This window comes from Lissotriton vulgaris, chromosome 2_1 (assembly GCF_964263255.1).
Source record: "Lissotriton vulgaris chromosome 2_1, aLisVul1.2, whole genome shotgun sequence".
Taxonomy (NCBI): Eukaryota; Metazoa; Chordata; class Amphibia; order Caudata; family Salamandridae; genus Lissotriton; species Lissotriton vulgaris.
The window spans coordinates 1,711,041,044-1,711,063,330 of record NC_141687.1 but is presented as its reverse complement, the minus strand read 5'-3'; the positions used below and the strand labels follow the sequence as shown (position 1 = coordinate 1,711,063,330).

The 22,287-nt window shown below is 43.6% G+C and overlaps 1 protein-coding gene across 2 annotated transcripts in view; it reads right to left on the bottom strand.

Moving 5' to 3' along the window:
* TH (tyrosine hydroxylase) overlaps positions 1-22,287 on the bottom strand; it is a 568,946-nt gene that overhangs the window by 344,964 nt on the left and 201,695 nt on the right. For both annotated transcript variants that reach the window (XR_015308512.1, XM_086957708.1), the window contains exon 2: positions 5,914-6,129. Coding sequence is in view for 1 of the 2 variants with exons in the window: in XM_086957708.1 (XP_086813834.1) it covers positions 5,914-6,129 (216 nt within the window). In the remaining variant the exon portion in view is untranslated. The remainder of the gene's footprint in view (positions 1-5,913; positions 6,130-22,287) is intronic.

The window sequence follows — 22,287 nt, the reverse complement described above, 5'->3', positions numbered from 1 at the left end:
AAGCCTGTGCGCTAAAATTATCGCCGCTTTATCGGCCGAAAACGGCCGATAAAGCGGCGATAATGGGCTTGATAATATGCTCTATCGAATTCCAATCGAAGCACATGTTAGATGTGAAGACATCTAACATGGGCTTCGATTGGAATTCCACAGAGCATATTATCAAGCCCATTATCGCCGCTTTATCGGCCGTTTTCGGCCGATAAAGCGGCGATAATTTTAGCGCACAGGCTTGATAATATGCCCCTCTGTCTTTTATTCTTAGTCAGAATAAAGAGAATTTATGCTCTAAGCCTGGGGTTGTTAAGAAGATGGATATGTCAACTAAAGCTGGGCAGGTGAAAGAAGGTCCAGGTAAATGGTTGTGGGTTCAAGATGAGAAGAAAGGGAGTGACCTGTCATCATCAATGGTTATGGACGTTCCAGTGTCAGCAAGTTTTGGCGGCTTGCAGGCCAACGCGGGGATGATAGTGCAAAAGGACGAAAAGTGCAGTAAAAAAAACAGTAAGCAGGTCTAAAGCGTTCTGCATGTGTTGGAGCACGAAAGGGAAGATTTTGATGCGGTTTTCCCGGCATCGTTGGAAGAACAAGAAATTGCACATTTTTAAAAGGCTTTTAATTGGAGGGTTTATGATGGTGGTGTTGGGGACGGGGTACAGCCGGGCTGTAGTGGGAAATTCAAGAATGTTCAATTAGTAGACGAGTTAGGGATGACGACTCAATGGAATTAGAAGAGGGGGAAATTGGGAACTTTAATTATGAGGTACCCTCTGGGGGTTTCAAATCATACAGGGGGAGTCTCTAAAAAGCTGTCCAAGGCTCATATTTTTCAGGAAAAAGACACAGAGGATAACTGGATGGACTGTGCAAGGCGCAAATGATACCAAGAAGGGACAGAAGAAGACTTCAAGAGCAGGTGAGAAGCCTTTTAATGATAGTTCTAGTAAACATTTTTTAAGAAACAGAAAACACCTGAGGTAATTCTTGAAGATTAGGGTGTGGGGATTGATGGCTGTTCCCATTGTGAAAGAACGGTAGTTTTGCCAAAAAAAGAATAAGGGCAAGTTATCGGAATCAACTAAAGCTAAAGACAATAAAGAAGAGGGTGGTAGCAAAAAAGAAGAGAAATCGAAATCGGAAGACACGAAAAGACTTCCTTATATGGGTTTATCTATGCCTCTAGGTTCACATTTAAGCAACACTACAAAGGAGAAAATCTGGAAAGGGGAATTCGTAGATGTATTTAAGCTTCTCCACAGAGAAATTCAATAAAAAGAGGGTTCTAGTGAAGAAGCTTGGGAGCTAGCTAAGAGTTCAAGGGTCTTCCCATAACTATAGATTCATGGACGCCAGCTTGTCTAATTTTCGCAAGTGTTTATTGCGAAAAATTTCTAGATACATCAGTGTTGATTAGAAAGGCTCATACTGAATTTGGGGGGTTCGCTGGCTTCATTACAATGAAGAATTCAGAGCTACACTGGTCCTTATTCCTGAGAAACCTTGGGGAGAAGTGGATAATGAGTTATGAGTCCAGTTGATGTATCCCCAAAAGTCCACTCCTACTATGCATACAGGCAGCGAGCGATCTCACCGTTTCACACCGGCCCTTTCTCAGCAGACCCACCTTGGCAGGGATGCCTAATTTGGCCAAACCACAATCAACATATTCGGAAGCATGCAGGAATTTGTACAGGGGGTATTGCCAGAAGAATCCCTGTAGATTAAATGCCCAAATGTTCTAAATGTGGAGGCAAGCATGCAATTTTGCAAGGTTTTGCGGAGCAGTCAAATTGGAGTAATTTTGGGCAAGGCAGAGGAAGAGGATATTCATTGCAGCCTAACTACAAGGGCTCTTAACCCAATTAATATACAGAAGTTATGCTACTGGCTACACTTCTATCCTTTAAGGGGAAATGCAGGCATTCAACAGCTTTCGGCTGGGTTATAAGAAACCCCGTTGCCGTGGATTTGCAAAAAATTTGAAATTGGCTAGACAATTCCCATAAGTTATTTTCATAAGTTATTAAACAAAATCTGTGGTCAGAAATTGCTGAAGGTCCTTTTTCTAAATGGCCACTACCAGATCTTATCGTATCACCCTTAGGAGTCATACCTAAAAAGACACCAGGTGAATTTCGCATGATTCAGCATTTGTCATGGCCTCAAGGTTTATTGGTTAATGATTTCATAGCCAAGGATGATACCATCATTCAATTTGCATCAATTGATGTGGCGCTTCAGTTGGTAAGGAAGGCAGGATCGAATGCTGAATTGGCGAAGTGTGACATTAAGTCTGCTTTTAAATTGTAAACAGTGCACCAGCAGGATTTTTCTTTGTTGGTTATTAATTTTGAAGATCAATTTTTTGTAGACAAAGTTTTACCCATGGGATATGCAGTCACTTGTAATCTTTTTGAAGAGTTTAGCTCTTTTATTCAATGGCGTTTCATTTTCAGGTCAGGCCACATCAAATAACACATTATCTGGATGACTTCCTTTTTATTGGTGCAGCTGGTACTCAGTAATGTAGCAGAGCTCTTCAGTTTTTTAAGTCATTGACAAAAGATTTAGGTGTTCCTCTGGCAGATGAAAAGACTGAAGGCCCTTCAAGTTGTCTGATCTTCCCAGGTATCTAAATAGATACAGTCAAGATGGTGGTAAGACTACTTGTTAAAAAGGTGAAGGAGATGGTGGAGATGCCAGAACACGCCAGGCTATCACAAAAGTTTACTCTTTATGAAATGCAATGTTTCTAGGGCATTTAAACTTTGCTTGCAGAGATGTGAAAGCTGGTAGATCTTTCTGTAGAAGGTTAGGATTTGCCATGTCAGGGGTTACCTTTCCTCATCACAGAATTAGACTTTCAGCCACCATGAGGGCTGATTTCGAAGTCTGGATAATGTTTTTGAGGGCCTTCAATGGAGTTACGATTTGGTCTCTTGATGAGGATTTTCTATGGTCAATTAAAAACAATTCGGACGCGTCAGGAGCCAATGGTTTCGGGCATTTTTGGGAAGGTAAATAGTGTGCTGAAAGTTGGCCATCAAAATGGATTTCTGAGAAAAGAAGCATAGCCTTTTTTTAATGTTTCCCTCTGCTAGTGGCATTAGCGGTTTGGGGCAAGAAATTGTCAAACAAAACTTATTTTTTATGTTGACAACAAAACTGTGGTTGACCTAGTAAATGGTCAAAAGGCTAAAGACAGACTCCTTCTTAAACTATTACAAAGATTCATGCTAGGTTGCCTGATGTTCAATATAATTTTTGAGGTTAAAAACGTTACAGGGACATATAGTAATATAGCAGATGCGTTATCTTGTTCCCAGTGGCTGAGATTCTGTGGTTTGGCATCTGGAGCATACCCAGTGAAAACCCAGATTCCACAGGAGGTATGGTATCTAACAGACTAAAAATACGACATCTTGTAGAGAACTCTCCAGCTCATAGTACAAGAGTGGCTTACAAAACAGCATGAGCTGAATTTTTAGAACTAGGTGCTTCTTTTCGAGTCAGCAATGAATTAGGTTGGGAAAATCGTAGAGATGACGTTCTGCGGTTTATAATGGCCAACATAGAACAGAATATTTCTGCCACTACAATTGCTGGCAAACTCGCAATCTAGCCTTCTATGGTAAGTGTTTTTGGGGCTATGAACCTTCAACGGGAGAACTAGGTAGGAGAATTTTACAAGGCTCAGCAAAAATGAGGAAAAGCTGTCAGTTTGTGAGAAAGCCCATATCTTTTAAGCTATTAGGCAACATCATTCAAGTTTTACCACAAATTTGCTATTCACAATTTGAATTCTTATTGTTCAAGCTATGTATGGTTTGGTTATTTTTTAGACCCTTCAGGATCTCAGAGTTACTGGGTAGAGCAGACTCTGAAGGGCTAAAAGTTTCGAATGTGTTGATAACCAGACTGTCTTTACGAATAACTGTTGGGAAAATTAAAAACAGATCAAAAGGGGAAAAGAGCCACAGTGGTATTGTGGAAGCTGAGCGGCCTGCTTTGCCCAGTGAAAGCTTGGTTTAGATTTAGATCAGCGAGTGATTCTTTGCCCATCTTCATTTTCAAACAGGAGGATGGCTCTTCTTTAAAAGCATCACGGATTTTATCAGTTTTAAGAAAAGCATTAAGCCTTTTAGGTTATAATCCTAATGATTTCAGTACTCATTCCTTCAGAATAGGCGCTGCTTTAGAGGCAGTAAGAGGGGGTTTCTCTTTGAAGCAATTAAAAAGTTTGAGCCGCTGGTCTTCCAATTGTTGTTTGAAATATGTTAGAGAGGTAGAGGATTTATTAATTTTTACTGTATTTCTAAAATTTTTCACTTTTTAGGTAATCTGTTGAGCCCATCTGAGTCAATGGCAAAATCGTCTGGATCGTTGGACATTCATTTATGAAAGGGGCAGCAAAGCAAGCCAAAAGAAATCATTATGGACAGAACCTTGGGTTTAGCTTTGATGATATTAAGATTGATTGGGGGGGCAAATGAGGTATGAAATGGGGTCAATTGATCCTATTCTTAAGTAAGCTGCGCTGCGTTGGTCTAGAAAATGTCCAAACATTTTACTTATTCATTTAGGCAAAAACGATATTGTCCAGCTTTCAGGTCTTGGGCTGCTGATTGTGATGAAATCAGTTTTTGAACTAATAGTCACATTCTGGCCAAATACAAAGCGGATACTGACTGCTCTAGTACCCAGAAGGGTTTGGATGGGAGCTGAGAAATTCACAGCTGTAGACAGAGCCAGACGAAAAGTAAACAGAGAACTTCATCGTTTTTGCAGTATTCATGGAATAAGTTGGCTGGCTCATGTGGGTAAATATAACAAAAGATGATTTCCAATTTTTCCATCCATATGGGGTCCATCTTTCGTTCATAGCAAAGGAATTATATTTGATAAATATTAAAGAGAGGTTATCTAATATGCTGGGTTCAAATACTTGGTGTTAAAAAGGTGGCTGTTTAACTGCAGCTCTTCTCAACTCTATTTTCAAATCACTTTTTGTTAGTTGGTGGTATGTTTGATTCAACTGTTTAAGCGACAGTGTGAACAAAAATTCTTTATGTTGCTCAAATTAAAACCTTTTGTTTTCCTAAGTTGTTATTTGGAATTTTGTATCTTATTCGAAATTGAACATTATCTCAATTAAAGGCATGGGGAGGGGGACACAGGAAAAATGCCTGTTCAGGGTTTGTTCCTGGTGGCAGATTTGGACAAGATAGAGGCAGGCAGGAAGGGTTGGGACAGTCAGAGTAGCTTAGGACAGAGGGAAAACAGATGACCGAGGAAGGAGGCAGGAGGTAGGCAGGTGACGAAACAAAGGGGTTTAAGGGGTTGGGGAGGAGATTCAATATCGGGAAAAGTTTGTGGGGAATTAATAAGGGGCAGCAGGGGGTGTTAGACTTGATTTGTATTAGTTGGGCGGTATCAAATTTTATTATAAAATGACGTAAGCAGCAAGCCTGTTGCAAATAAAGCAACCATTTACGCCATATGGACTTTGATGTAATTATTGCCCGATGAAGGAGTTTAGCACACAGTCGCAATGTCTGTGCTCATTTGGGCGTTAAAGCATTTCATGTGCTGCTATAATCCACACGGAGGTGCAAAATGCGTGTTCACTGGAGGTAACGCCCATTGGGCACCACCCAGAGTCAGACACAGTAAGTTCAATTCTCTTTATCTTCCCACATTGCGTCACCTTGCGTTCCAAGTACAGGAACATGGAAGCCTGTCCTATCCAGTTGCATTCTCCCACAGGGTCAGGGGCTAATGGCGGTTATGCTTCGCATACAAAGTCCATAGATTACAGGATGCTTTAGGCTGGGTATTTGGAAGGCTAGGGTTAGCATGAGACTCTCGTGATGACACTCATTTGGTCAGGAGAATCAGCAGTGAGACACTTACCTCAAACACTTTGAGTGTACGCGACAAGGACGAGGTTTTCCCCCCGCTGAGGGTGAAGAGAAGATTAACAATGGCCTTTCCGTTCTTTTCTTCAAACACAAGTGTCTCCAAGGGGTCCCCAGATTCTGCCATGGCTGCTGCCGCAGCTGCAGCCGCCTCGCGCTCCTTTCGGGCATCCTCTATGAGGCTCTGCTTCCTGCCCCTGAACCTCGGAGACTGCAAGATACAAAAAGACAGGAGATGAGGACAGTGAGATGAGGGTTCATTGCAGTACTGAGCACTCACTGCTCGGCTTTGTCACCCTCCGTAACCAACACTCCAGGACTCACAACAAGGGGCCTTCAGGTGAATGATGTCATAATGTACCTTAAAACCCAAGCAGACCTCATCAATCAAAGGGGCATCCTAGAATATTGTTAGGAACGCAGAACTGGGTGAAGAGAGCTGGTCTTTTTGCTTGACAGGATGGCCATTTTAAGGTCATGCACCTTGCAGTATGAGCTGATTAGGAATGATCACCGAATATTCGTAATTCTGTAACACCTTTGTGCATTAAACCCATCAACATTCCCACTGTAGGAAGCTGGCTCTGTATATACTATGCCAGAGTAAGGTGTAGTGTGCACAGAGTCCAGTGGATCCCCAGAGGCTTTACAGAGGCTCAGTTAGCTGATACTAAAGGTATCTTTTGTGGAAAATTGGACGAGCAGTTTGGCTTACAAGAGTGAAGTGATAAGGATTTGTTGTACACACACACAAGCAATAAATGTATTTTGCAGGCAATGGGTGGATGATACTCTCGCCAAAGAAGTCAGGACCCAAATGTTGTGGTTGGCACACACCTCCCAAATAGCTACACCCAAGAGCCACTTTTTTTAGAGAAGAAATTAGTCCGAGGAGGAGGTCTGTGCCTAACGATCGATAATTGTATCCAAGGTAATGATTCCTAAAGTCCTTTTCAGTGCATAATCTAGAGAAATATTCAAACAAAATAAAAAAAAAGAGCCGACACGTGTTTCACCCGGAAGCCAACAGGCCGAGGGATTTTTCAAGGCTGACAATTACAGTGCACATATCATATTCGGTCAGATAAATGTGAACAGTGACCAAAGAAATGTGGACAAAAGACGCATAGAAAGGTAACGTCATTAGGAGAGGTTAGTGTTTTTTTTGTGCTAGGGTGTGATAATAAGGGACAACCGAAATATAAAAGAATGGGGAGGAGGAATAAGAGAGTGAAGGAAAACATCATAACATTCAACAATTTTCCCAGCAGTAAACATCACAGCACAGTGATATTATATTAGGCCAATTGGCTAATCGACAAATTGAGCAATTACTCAGTATCAAGTTCATAGTATTTACCATTGGGGTCAAAAGTGACCTCTTAATGTAATAAACATAGTTCCATCGTTACGTAATAGCATTGAGAGAGAGAGAGAGAGAGAGAGAGAGAGAGAGAGAACATTGTATAATTACATTGCATTCTTTTTAACAAAAAGGAATTCACTTTATACAATAGAGATAGCAGATATCATACCTCCCAGAGATTTAACTGAAATATTATAATGTTATATATGTTATAATATGTTAATAGTTATTAATGAAGGGTTGTTAAGAGTAAAAGTGAAGCACACTTGCCAGAGAATCTGGTTGAGGTCATACGATCCACGGAGAAGAGTGGAAATGAGAAAATATGTGAAAGACAATCTCCATTAATGGGCGGTCCCCTAGGTGCCAGTTATAGGGAGTGCCAACGAAGTGGCAGAGATTAAGATAGCGCATCCGTCCTAATGCTGCCTACCTAATGCTGGGTTGTCCGTTACGAGAAAGGCTGAGTCTAAAGACCGTATAGGGAAAGAGGGCTTAGAGCACAGACTTCAGCAAAATAAAAAGCCAGAGGCATGTTCGTAAATACAGAGGTGTGCCAAGCAAATTCCAAAGACACATATGATCTGCGTTGAGAATCATAGAACTGACACTCAGTGATACCATAATTAAAGCTAGCAGGGCGGGGGTGAAAACAGTATTGAGGTTATCCAACTTACTGGAGTGCTCTTGTCGTAGGTATGGTCTCTTCGGTTCCGAGCAGTTAAATCGGCCCGCGTGTCCTACGCTTTAATTATATAGACCGCGGTGACCTGATGTTGTGTCAGCGTCTTCTGTCATGGACGTTATCACCAATGACGGGTAATTGAACGGCATGGAAAGTTACTGCCGACCGAAACCCGCATGATGGGAATAATGTAAATGGGAATAAGATCATTTTTATATTAATATCTGGAAGGGGCAGAGGTGAGAAGGTCTGACAAAATGTATTTAGCAAGTGTGAAATAAGCCAGGTTAAAGTTTATTGTAAATGGTCTACAAAGTGCAACTTGATAGAGGAAAATGAGGTGCCCAGGGTCAGGGTTGGTTTAGTCCTTGTCTAAGTTGAAGACAACTTGGAAGTAAAAGCAAATACTTCAACGCACAAAAGACGGTTATATTTTGACCACATAAAGGTGACCAGAGAACAAAAAGATTATTATTTTTGTGTTTGTGGATATAGAAGAAATATTAGACCCAGTGCTGCAACATGTTACTTTCTTAAGTGTATAGTACACCAACAAAGAATAAAATAGTCACTAGATAGTACTTATTGGTCTTAAAGAAAAGAAGAAGTGAAATAAACAGTCTAATAGTACTTAGATTATTGTTGAGATGTCCTGGAGTTTCTCATGGGGAAATGAGGGATTCTGTATGGGGGGGGGGGGTAAGAGGGTAGAGAATAATGATGTACCCATTGTGCTGTACCTCATCGTAAGGGGTCATAACGGTAAGGGGTTAATAGTGGGTGGGGTGGAGATATGTCAGCCAAAAAGGTCAAGTACCAGTGAGTTAGAAGTATTGAAATTATAAAGGTTATAGCGTAAAGTGGAAGGAATCATGACTTACCACGGGATAGCATGCAGATAGTGGAGATAGGGGTATTATTCTTGATTAGAAATTGTACATAACCTCCTGTGATCCTATCAATACAGCCAATAATGCATATGTGCATCCTTATTCAGTCCTTTCTTCACAGTAGCCATACATAAGATGCATTCACTGTCTTTGTGCCTCAGGTTTAGTTCACGGTTGCCACCTCTAGGCAGTGGTTCCACCTGTTCCAGTCCAAAAAATGTAAAACTATTTTGGTGAGGGCGATGCTCCTGGAAGTGTTCTGTCAGGGGAGGTCCTATTTCTGTTTTATTGATGTTCGGATAATGCCCCATAATCCTAGTTTTGAGGGGTCGGATGGTACTGCCCACATATAATTTCTAGCATGGGCAGATTATGACGTAGATAACATATGTTGAGTTATAGTTAATCCAGTCTCTAATCTTGATTGTGTTCCGTGAGTTGACAGTCAATTGAAGTTGTTTGTTTATTCCCAGTTTGACCGCATTACAGTTGTGGCAGATGTAGAAGCCACATGGTTTTGTCAGAAAATTAGGTTTTGGTGCTTTACGCTGGTCAATTTATTCCGATCTGCATAGGATTTGTTTAAAAATGTTGCCTCTCCCAAAACTCATTTGAGGAAAGGTTTCAATCCGTTCCATTAGTGTCATGTTGTTGGTTAAAAGATACCAGTGCATTTTTAGGGTTTTGTGGATGTGGTGGTGATCTTTGTGAAAGTCAGTCAAGAATCTGATAGTGTTTGATTTCTCATTCTTGATAGAGTCTTTTGGTTGTAATAGCTCAGTGCGTGATATTTTCTCACATTCATTAGCTGTTTTCTCCAATTGTGGAGTAGGGTACCCACGTTGTGCTAGTCTGTTAGCCAGGCCTTTTACCTACTCTTTTTACATGTTTGTATCACTTTAGTTCATTTGCATCTGTATGAATTCTCCCTTGGGGATGTTTTGTATTGTTTTGGATAGATGACAGCTGTCCGTCCTGAAGATTGAGTTGGCTGATGTAGGTTTGCCAAAAGCCTTAGTATGTATTTTGTCATCTTGTACATAGACAGTGATGTCCAAAAAGTCAATTTTAGATTTAGATGTGTTTGATGTTGTCTGGGTGTTCCATCTGTTGGCATTTATTTTCTGTAAAAATTCATTGAGATTAACCTGTGGGCCCTGCCATATTCAAAGGATATCATCGATATATCTTCCCCAGTACAGTATGTGGAGGGTGTATTTTAAGAAAGTGTCATCCCACAACCAATGTTTCCCCACTTCTCCCATGAAAATACATGCATATGGTGGTGCAAATTGTGCTCCCATTGCACTGCCCTGTAGTTGTAGGTAGAATTTAGTGTTAAATGATAACACGTTATTGGTGAGGCAGAAGAGAGGCATCTCCAGAATCATCTGGTTGGATTCCATGAAGTGTGCCAGTTTAGTGGCTAGTATTTTCTGTACAGCTTCCAATCCATCCTCATGTCGGATTGAGGTATAGAGACTCACCACATCGATGATAGTGAGTATGCAGTCAATGTCCCATGGAACATTGTCCAGTTTAAGTAAAATATCTTTGGTGTCCCTTATATAAGAGGGAAGGTCTTTCATGTAGGACTGGAGTTGGTAGTCAATGTATTCTCCAATTTTAGAGCAAATGGAATTCAAGCCCGCTATGATTGGTCTTCCAGGTGGTTTGATGCCATTTTTGTGTATTTTGGGCAACAGATATAGGGTTTGCCATTGTGGGATGTTCTATATATAGGTCGTTCCTCTCTTCTAGGGATAGTAAGTTTTTTTGGTACCACAGATCCAATTTGGTTTTTAGGTCATGGAGAATTCTTTTTTCGGCTTGGTATCTAGTTCCTTGTAGCATGCTTTGTCGTCGAGCTGCCTGTGTGCCACTGCAATGTAGTCATTTGCATGTAATAATACCACATTTACCCCTTTGGCTGCTTCTTTAATCACAATTTCATGGCTGTGTTTGAGTTCTTTAATCGCAATTGTTTCATGAATATCCAGATTTTTCTTCTTTTTCTGGTATTTTTGGTATTCCAAGGTTAAGTCTTTTGAGACTGCTGTATGGAATAGATCAATAGTGTTTCCAGTTGATAACTGAGGACAAAAAGCATGCTACAAGGAACTAGATACCAATCCGACAAAATAATTCATAATCTGCCCATACAAGAAATTATATGCGGGCAGTACCATCTGATCCCTCAAAACCAGGTTTTTGGAGCATTACCAGAACATCAATAAAACAAAAACAGGACCTCCCATGACAGAACACTTCCAGGAACATAACCCTCACCAAAGGAATAAAAAAAAGAATTGGAATGGAATTTGTGAAACCACTACCGAGAGGTGGCATCCATGAACTACACCTGAGGCGCAAAGAGAGTGAATATATCTTAGGTATGAATACTGTGACGAAAGGACTGAATAAGGATGCAGAAATGCATTGTTGGCTGTATTGATAGGATCACAGGAGATTATGTACAACTTCTATTCATGAAGAATACCCCCATCTCCACTACCTGCATGCTATCCCGTGGTTAGTCACGATTCCTTCCACTTTTACTTAAAACTTTTATAATTTCAATACTTCTAACTCACTGGTACTTGACCTTTTTGGCTGACATATATATCCTCACTACCCACTATTAACAGCTTACCATTATGACCCCTTACGATGAGGTACAGCACAATGGGTACAGCTTTATCCTCAACCCTCTTACCCCTCTTATACAGAATCCATCATTTTCTCATGAGAAAATCCAGGACATCTCAACAATAAGCTAAGTGCTATTGGACTGTTTATTTCACTTCTTCCAAATTAATTTTCAGCTCAAAACACCAGAATACTAATATATTTTGGCAAACCATAAATCAGTTAACAAGACCCTGTAACGCCCTCATATCAAATGTGCAGGAATCGGAGTGGGCATTGTTTCTTGCTACAAAATTTTCAGATATCTCGACAAAAACTCCGAGTAATGCTCTTTGTCCAAACAGTAAAAACAAAATGTGCCCCCGCAGAAGAACAAGGGAGTCAACCTTGGACTAACAATCCCTGTAACGTAACAAGTCCTCCTCCTCAGAATAAACAATATACGACAGAAGAGATAATTAAACTGATCAAAAAAGCCAAACTCAATGGGGCGCCAGGCCCGAATGGCATCCCGCAAGTGGCCTACAAACATGCTCCGGAATTTTGGCGCTATTGTTTTCGGATGTGCAAAATTGGAACAGAGTACCCGAAAGCTGGCAAGGATCCATATTTATGCCAATCTATAAAGGTGGTGAAAGATCAAATCCGAACAACTATCGTCTAATAGCATTGCAGGACGTTGAGGCAAAATATTTTGCATCACTTCTCTTAAATGATTTGGTCACTTGGTCAAGTGAAAAAGAGCTGATTCCCATTAATCAAACGGGGTTCAGGAAGGGGATAGGTACAACAGCAAATATCCTATCCATCACTATGATTTCGGTGCATTACCAGCAAACAGGACCTGAACCTGTGTTTTATTGATCTTCAGGCTGCGTTTGACAGTGTGGATCGTAACTTACTGTGGTCGAAACTGAGAGCAGGGGCTATACCGGAGAGTATTTTAAAGGGTCTGCTGTTATTTTACTCCGATACCCGGTCGCAAGTAAAAATAGGGGATGGCACACGGTTGTCGAGAAAAGTTTTTACATCAATTGGACTCAAACAGGGGTGTGTTCTTGCCCCTCATTTATTCAATCTTTTCATCTCAGTTCTCACCGGGAAATTGAGCAATTGTAATGCTCACCCACCTAAACTAGGCGACCTACAGCTCACCCATTTGGCCTATGCCGATGATATAGTACTCATGAGCCTAACAAAAGTGGGTTTAACCAGATTAGTAACTGAACTCTCAGCATTCCTGTTGGCAAACAAGTTGGCTTTAAATGTTTCAAAAACCAAATCCATGTTGATAACCAACCGCCGTGGATCTCATTGCAATATTTGGCTAAAAGGAAAACCACTAGAGAGAGTCTCAGCATACAAGTATTTGGGTTTCTATCTAGACGATAAGCTTGATTTTAAGGAACAGAAGAAATACCTGACGCAAAGAGCGGGTGCCCTGATATTCGGACTAAGCACTTTGACAAAAAAACTGGAAGGTCCATCACTGAAACCTTTATTAATTGTTATGGCCAACAAAGTTCTCCCAACACTGACCTACGCAAGTGAGGCAATGCACGGAAAGGATGCAGACTTACTTAACAGCTTAACAACTAAAATCTACAAGAAGGTTTTACGATTACCCAGGATGGCGTCACCAGCCCAAATGCGACTAGAATTTGGCATAAAAAACGAAACTCCGGGTAGATTATACTCATATATAAAGGTATGGTGCCAGATCAAGCAAAAAGCAACTAATAATAATCTTAATACCTACCTATGGCAAGAGCTCAAATCCCCCCAAAAATCCAAAGCAAATCAATTCCTCAGGCACGCTTTGGAGGTGACTTGCCCAAAAACTCTATGGGATAAAAATTTGACATTTGCAGTACTAAAACAGGCATTAAATAAAGCGGCCAAACTCCATTCATTGGTATTGGACAAATAGATTTTTTCCCATCGCTCGCACTCCTGGGCTGTGATAAATGGCTGTAAGGCATTAACTCCAGCAGTGTACTTGGAAACAACATATTCCATTTTTATTCAAAGAAAGCTGATGTCATTGAGATTTGGCAAATTCCCGACATTAGCCGAGGAACCTGCTTGGAAACAGCATGCAGGTGTAACATATTGACTCTGTGGTACCCCCAAAGAAGATCTAATAAACATAATCTGGCATTGTAAGATGTTGTCTAAGGAACGGTCATACCTTTTAAAGCATAGCTTTCGGATCAAGAAGTTACGAACATGTAGATCTGCCATAAATGGAAGTTCGGACATAACTGCCCCTCGAATGCATTGCAAGTTGGTGAAGTTCTTGCAGACATTTGAGAAACATCTTAAACAACATGAAGATCTCAATTATTAATAATTTGGATAATCATTGACTTTTATTTCTTGTTCTTATAAAATGTTTTTTTACTCTTCATTTTGAATGATAATTTTATAAACTTTTATAATGCGTGTGCGAAATACATCAAATTGTTATGGTTTTAATTAACTAAACAATACAGTTTAAATTTCAACATTTCAACAACAAAAAAATGTTAGTTCTTCTTTTCTCCAATGCCAATAAATACTATCTAGTGACTACTTTATTCTTTGTTGGTGCACTATACACTTAAGATCTCCGCGGTCTATATAATTAGCGCGGAAACCTAGCGGGCCTACCTACGACAAGAGCACTACAGTAAGACAGATAACCTCAATACTGTTTTCACCCTCAACCTGCTACTTTTAATTACGGTATCTCTGACTGTCAGTAATATGAGTCCTTGCAAAGTATATATATCTCACCTCTCCACCACCATCAGCTACCCTACATCTGCTCCGAAGGGCCTCCTTCTAGCTACCTCTATTCAGAATAACAATTCCACGTCAATGCCCATTGTGAATGAGCCACTACAGCACAGTCATCACAATATTCTACATGCTCTTCCACCTCTCACGGTTAGCTCTAGCTCTAACTCCCCTAGCTCCACTGCTCACAATGCTGTCCGGATTCTCCCCAGGATCCCTTCACCCAGTCCAACCCGCAATCCCAACTTGGTCCTACAGGCCTCCAAGGGTCGCCTTCTGTCCTTTCCCTCCTCCCCTATCCTACCCATCCCTCCGGGCATGCAGTTCCATTTCCCAAAATCCCTTCCCCTGGGACCCAGTTATTCGGCACCTGCCCTACCTTTCCCTGCCCCCACTAGTCCTCCTCTGTTGCAGGGTCCCCTGGACCTAGCCTCCCATTCCCATTCAAACACCTCATTGAAAGCCAGACTTAACGGGATTGCACACTGCCTACAACAACCTAAGACAGAGGTTTGTAGCCTTTTACCTATCACTGAGGATCTGTCAGCTAACTCCAGACTAAGCCACTCCATTTTGAGCAATCACCATCTACGCTCCCCCCCAGATAGCGGTTGTACCTGGCGCCCTTCCCACTATCCTAGGCGATCACCATATCACATCACCCACATACCCCATAGTTGGGCCTCCGATCCGTACCATAATGACCCTTCTTGCCCCTCCAGATGTAGAGCCTCACCGTCCTGGCTTTTCCCTGTGAGATAACCCGTACTGGGCCTCCCCAAGGTGAAAGCCAGGCATCCCGCCGCGAGGGGCCGTAGTGGAGATTAAGCAAGCTATTGCCCAGAGTTGCAGAGTGTGAACCCGTGATTCGAGTAGGCACCAAAGTGAGAATTATCGAGTCCGTGAACATTTGGGCTCAGACCCTGCCGCGTCGGGAATTGAACCCTGGTCCCGGGTCTGACCTCAGCTTCCGGGTATGCCTCCTCTAACCATTGAGCCACACTTCTCCAATATTCATTCTCTCCTACTTTCATATGATCTGGCACTTCCTTCCGCCCTATCAAACTTTGGCCGGCTGCTATAGTGCAAATCAACAAAGAAATCAGAATAGTCAATCAAGAGTCCTCATATGCAGTGCTGTAAGACGGCTCATCAATTCATTAACAGTACATAGATAGTAAAAGCACATCAATTTGTCTCACTTTTGTCATTTTGTTGAAAAAATAAACAGAACAGAAAAAAACCTAAGCATGTGCAATACATCATTCACAGAGGGGTGAGTCCCACGTGGCAGCCGAGCGGCCGGCGGACAGACACAATTCACAGTAGGATGGGGACAGTAAGGGAAGCGGAGTATGGACAAAAATACATAAGAAGTAAAGTGCAATATCGGGTCATGGGCCTCACTTAAGGCTCCGTAGCATCCCCACATCCTGCCCGTGACCCGGATGTTGTTCCGTCTACTCCTCGCTTCTAACTCCTCATTTTTGGCGGCTATCACCCTAAGTACATCGTCCATGCGGGAAAGCCATGAAGCCTGCGATGTCGTGGCATCCTCGTTTTCAGATATTCGACGTTCCGCCTCCGTCAAGCGCTCCTCATGAACGTCCATTTTCTGGACGATGCCGTCCATTCTGGCGGACAGCCTGTCCACCTTGTCTACCACCGTGGCAAAGCCCTGTCGCATCTCCTGCAGCATCGTGGCGATATCCGGGACCGTGTGAGACACCTCCGCCGCCGGGCTTCTAGGCTGAGCGACATCTCCCGTTTGTCTGGTCGCCTTCTTCTGTGTCGCAGGCTCAAATTGCAGCTTGGGCTGCCGGTTATCTGGCTTCCCCATGACGGCACGGCAGTGATAGATCGATGTACCCGTGGCCCTTGGTGTGCGCCGTGTAGCTGAGCAGCACAGGCAGGCCCGGGCGTGCAAGTGTCACAAGGAGGCAGCGGTATGCCGGTGTCTCGCCAATAATTCCGGTACTGCCGGAGTTCAAGTGTCGCCGCAGGGTGCCCACCCGTTCTCGCACTGTGTTACTTGCCGGTGGCCCCCCGATATCAGCCAGTGATCGCCGTTGCTTCCAGTTCCAGCGCGCCTGCCGGTGAACGGCCTATGCGCCACGTGGCGATCCGGGGCGTCGCGTGAATTCCAAAGCCGCCGCCTGCGAGGTCCCAACCAGAGCGCGCCTCCGCTGCGGCTTCAGCTCGCTCTATCTCAGCAACCGCAGGTCGTAAGGTCCCCAAACTCGGATAGAGCGGGCAGCAGTACTAGTCCCCTCTCCCAGGGGCTTTTCAGGCGGGTGGGCGCAGATTTGAAAGGATTACAGCAGGATGAGAATGCCAGGCAGCCGGAGCCTCACTAAGGTGCGGCCATTCAGCTCGTGCGCCCTCTATCGCCCAACCGCCCTATCAAACTTGCATCTAATTGAATCCATCCCCACGGATCCCTTCAAGGAACCTAGGGCAAACACCAGAACTTTAAATGAGAACAAGCTCACGAAAGTCACCACCACTCTACCTCCACCAACTGACACCAACGTTAGACTCAAATGGAAGCTCCTAAACTGTAGATCGGCTGTTAAAAACGCTGCGGACTTTGCCAACCTCATCCTTGTCCAGGATCTTGTATTGTTGACAGAAACCTGGTTAAATGACTCAGCCGCTCCTATCCTGGACCTTTTAATGCCTCCCAACGTTGATGTCATTAGGTTGCACAGAACTAGTGGTCAAGGGGAAGGCATTGCATGCTTACATTATATTAATCTAACAGTGAAAGTAATTAATGCCAACCTCCTGCCGTCTTGTAAATACTTATACATTGATGTGACTGGCGGCAACAATCAGTCATGCAAACTGCACACATTCTATCACCCCCCTCGCGACAACCTTCCCTTCACAGAACAGATCATGGACATTATTTTGGCCAACGCTGATTTCCAGGGCACTCAGATCTTTATGGGAGATTTCAACCTCCACTGGAATGATGTAAATTATGTGGTGGTTAATAGCCTTAATTCCTTCCTACTTGACCTGAACCTAATCTAAATCTGTGACAGCCCTACTCATATCAAACGAGCTACCTTAGATCTTGTTATTGGTAAGCCCAACTCTATCCTCCTGGAGTCGATCTTCCCATGTGACTGGACAGATCACTATTGCATCACCTTCCTCATTCTTGAATCGGTAAGAGCAAGCAGAGCCCAACCTAAGAACCCAAAGCAGTTGAAAAGATGTCTACGGAGCATCAACTCACAAGAACTGATGGCGCTCAGTGATAACATCCTACCCCCCCATGAACATGTTGGATGTCCATGACCTTGCGGCCAACTATAACCTCTCAATGCTTAATGTACTTGACTCAGTGGCACCACTTCAGCTTAAAAGAATGTCTTCTAAACTCTCCAAACCGTGGTTTAATGATAGTCATATTCCGTAAGAAGAAACTTAAGACTTGCAGAAAGGAAGTGGCAATCATATCCCTCCCTTGAACATCTCTGTCACCTGAGATCCCTGCGAAGCATATACAATAAACGCAACGGATGCTCGGTCACCTTTTTCAGAACTCAACTAGATCAAGCAAAAAAATGTCAAAAGAACTGTTTGACCTCATCAAGTCCCAAGCTAAAAATCATCCTAGCCTCTCGTCACGTGGTCAAGGGGCATTGCCGAACTGTGAAGAATTTGGTTATTTCTTCACTGATAAAACTATTAAGATCGAGACTGAATTATGCTAGGCCTGTGATCACCTCTTGAACAGTCCACTGAACACCCTCTGCCCCTCAGGTTTGGATATCACTGTCCCTTCACAGCCCTTCCTCTCCAAAAACAATGCATCAGGAAGTCTGTTCTAAACCTTGGATGAATGCACTATTCGTTAAATGCTGTTGACTTTGAAACCTTCTAATCACTACAACAACCCTCTGCCATCAAACCTTTTCCCGGAAGTGAGATCCTCCTTACTAACACTTTGGATGACAATCGTCAATGCATCACTTTGGCAAGATTCCACTTTGGATGACAATCGTCAATGCATCACTTTGGCAAGATTCCATTCCGGATTGCCCTAAATCTGGTCAAGTTACCCCGATCCTAAAGAAAATACCTGCTGATCCCACGGACCTTCTTAACTTTCACCCAACCACTAACATCCCCACCCTGGCAAAGCTCCTGGAGAAATGTGTGCTCGACCAACTGTGTAATCACATCGGCCATTTCCAACTCCTGGACCAATGCCAATCTGGTTTCCACCCGGGTCATAGTACAGAGTTAGCGCTAACGCACACCGTGGATGATGCGCTAAGAATAGTGGATCACAATGAGTTGTGCCTATTGACCCTTCTTGACCTTTCGTCAGCATTCTATATTGTCAAAAATGATAACCTAACTGACCTCCTGGAACACAGGATGGGGGTATTTGGGCCTGTACTAAACTGGGTCTCTTTGTTCCTTCAGAACAGATACCAAAGCTTCATGGTGAACTAATCCCTGTACCATCCTGCACCGATCACCCTGGGGGTCCCCAAGGTTCAGCACTCTCTCCCACGCTCTTTAACCTGTTCATGGAGCCTCTGACAGAAATTCTAAAACCATCCAGAATTCACAATCACATGTATGGGGATGAAACCCAACTATACCTGAAGATCGCCTCCCCCGAAGACATTCAGTCCTTCAACTCAGTCCTGATGGATACACAAAGCTGTCTGACACGTAATCACCCGAAGCTAAATGCTCTGAAAACGGAATTCCTACTAATCTCACCCCACGAACAATCTCTTGTCATGGAACAACGGTTGAATCAACTTACTGCTCTTAACTGTAGAGCTCACCTCGTGGATTCAGCATCCTCTCTGGGTATTATACTAGACAAAAGTCTGAACATGCAGAAGCACATCAGTTTCCTCACCAAAGGAGTGAACTTCCAATCAAGCATACTTAGGAAACTCAAACACCTTCTCCCTGCTCATGACCTAAAGGTTGCAGTACAAGCATTAGTGATCTCGAAGCTGAACTACAGTAGCGCAACACTCTGCAGCTGGCCTAGAGTGAATCCGGCTCCTGTTTGGGCTCCCCTCAATTTTGCTGCTAGGCTCTTAACTGGCACTAAAAAATACCACCACATGTCTCCGGACTTGCGGGACCTGAATTAGCTTCTATATGAAGCTTGGATACAGTTACAAATGGCATGCATAGCTCACAAAGCAATCCACTTCAAGACCCTGCTGTACCTCGCATGATTCTAGAGCCAGGGTCTCCAACCAGTCGATCGCGAGCTACCGGTAGCTCGAGGAGATCCCAGGAGTAGCTTGTGTAGCCCTTCATGGGCTATTTATGTTTCCGGCTGCATTTGCCCGCCCTCACCCAAACCAGCCGCTCGGATTGGAGCTTAGCTGAGGGTGGGGGTGGGTGAAGAGGATGACGCTTCTCTCCTGGAGCTGCAGACTCTTCTCGTGAGAGTCTGACTCCTGTGATATCGAGGGCAGAACGGCACGAATAACAAGGTAAACAGAGGGCAGAAGGACACGAAAAACAAGTGGAAAATGAGTGAAACATAGGGCAGAAGGGCACGAAAAACAAGGGGAAAACGAGTGAAACAGAGGGCAGAAGGGCACGAAAAACGAGGGAAACAGAGGGCAGAAGGGAACGAAAAACAAGGGAAACAGAGGGCAGAAGGGCATGAAAAACAAGTGGGAAACAAATGAAACAGAGGGCAGAAGGGCACGAGAAACGAGGGAAATAGAGGGCAGAAGGGCACGAAAAACAAGTGGAAAATGAGTGAAACAGAATGCAGAAGGGCACGAAAAACAAATGAAACAGAGGGCAGAAGGGCACGAAAAACGAGGGAAACAGAGGGCAGAAGGGCACGAAAAATGAGGGAAACAGAGGGCAGAAGGGCATGAAAAACAAGTGGAAAATAAATGAAACAGAGGGCAGAAGGGCACGAAAAACGAGGGAAATAGAGGGCAGAAGGGCACGAAAAACAAGTGGAAAACGAGAGCAGAAGGGCACGAAAAACAAGTGGAAAATGAGTGAAACAGAGGGCAGAAGGCCACATAAAAATAGGGAAACAGGGGGCAGAAGGGCACGAAAAACGAGGGAAACAGAGGGCAGAAGGGCACGAAAAACAAGTGGAAAACGAGGGCAGAAGGGCATGAAAACGAGGGAAACAGAGGGGAGAAGGGCACAAAAAACATGGGGAAAACGAGTGAAACAGGGCAGAAGACCACAAAAAACGAGGGAAACAGAGGGCAGAAGGCCACAAAGCAAGGGGAAAACAAGTGAAACAGAGAGCAGAAGGCCACAAAAAACAAGGGAAACCGAGGGCAGAAAGGCACGAAAAACAAGGGGAAAACGAGTGAAACAGGGCAGAAGGCCACAAAAAACAAAGGAAACAGAGGGCAGAAGGGCACGAAAAACGAGGGAAACAGAGGGCAGAAGGGCACGAAAAACAAGTGGAAAATGAGTGAAACAGAGGGCAGAAGGCCACATAAAAAGAGGGAAACAGAAGTCAGAAGGGCACGAAAAACAAGGGGAAAACGAGTGCAACAGAGGACAGAAGGCCACAAAAAACAAGGGGAACAGAGGGCAGAAGGGCATGAAAAATGAGGGAAACAGGGCAGAAGGGCACAAAAAATGAGGGAAACAGAGGGCAGAAGGGCACAAAAAACAAGGGAAAAATGAGTGAAACAGAGGGCAGAAGGCCACAAAAAACAAGGTAAACAGAGGGCAGAAGGGCACGAAAAACGAAGGAAACAGAGGGCAGAAGGGCACAAAAACCAAGTGGAAAACGAGTGAAACAGAGGGCAGAAGGCCACATAAAAAGAGGGAAACAGAAGGCAGAAGGTCACGAAAAACAAGGGGAAAACGAGTGCATTAGAGGACAGAAGGCCACAAAAAACGAGGGAAACAGAGGGCAGAAGGGCATGAAATACGAGGGAAACAGGGCAGAAGGGCACAAAAAACAAAAGAAACAGAGGGCAGAAGGGCACAAAAACAAGGGGAAAACGAGTGAAACAGGGGGCAGAACGCCACAAAAAATGAGGGAAACAGAGAGCAGAAGGGCACGAAAAACGAAGGAAACAAAGGGCAGAAGGGCACAAAAAAACGAGGGAAACAGAGTCAGAAGGGCACAAAGAAAAGGGGAAAACGAGTGAAACAGAGAGCAGAAGACCACAGAAAACAAGGGAAACAGGGCAAAAGGGCACGAAAAACAAGGGGAAAATGAGTGAAACAGGGCAGAAGGCCACAAAAAACGAGGGAAACAGAGGGCAGAAGGGCACAAAAAGCAAGGGGAAAACGAGTGAAACAGAGGGCAGAAGGGCACAAAAAAAAGGGGAAAACGGGTGGAACAGAGGGCAGAAGGGCACAAAAAACAAGGGGAAAACGAGTGAAACAGAGGGCAGAAGGGCACAAAAAACAAAGAGAAAACAAGTGAAACAGAGAGCAGAAGGCCACAAAAAACAAGTGAAACAGAGAGCAGAAGGCCACAAAAAACGAGGGAAACAGAGGGCAGAAGGGCACAAAAAATGAGTGAAACAGGGCAGAAGGGCACAAAAAACGAGTGAAACAGAGGGAAGAAGGGCACAAAAAACAAGGGGAAAACGAGTGAAACAGAGAGCAGAAGGCCACAAAAAACAAGGGGAATACGAGTGAAACAGAGGGCAGAAAGGCACAAAAAACGAGTGAAACGGAGGGCAGAAATGCACAGTATGGGCTCTCATGAAATCAGGCTTAAAGTCAATGAAACTGGTCGTGGGGGGTCAGTCGGAAAAATGCGCGAGTTGCTTCGAGTTCAGTAGCTCATGACGATTTTCACTGGCCAGAAGTAGCTCTGACTACACAAAAGGTTGGAGACCCCTGTTCTAGAGCCTCCAGAAGCCCCAGCACCCTTTTGCTACAATAATTCAAGAAAAAAGACCTATAACTGAACCTTCTGAGGGATTGCTATGAGGATATGGAACTCCCTTCCCCCCGAAGTAAAGGTGAACCCTTCCACTGTCTTCTTCA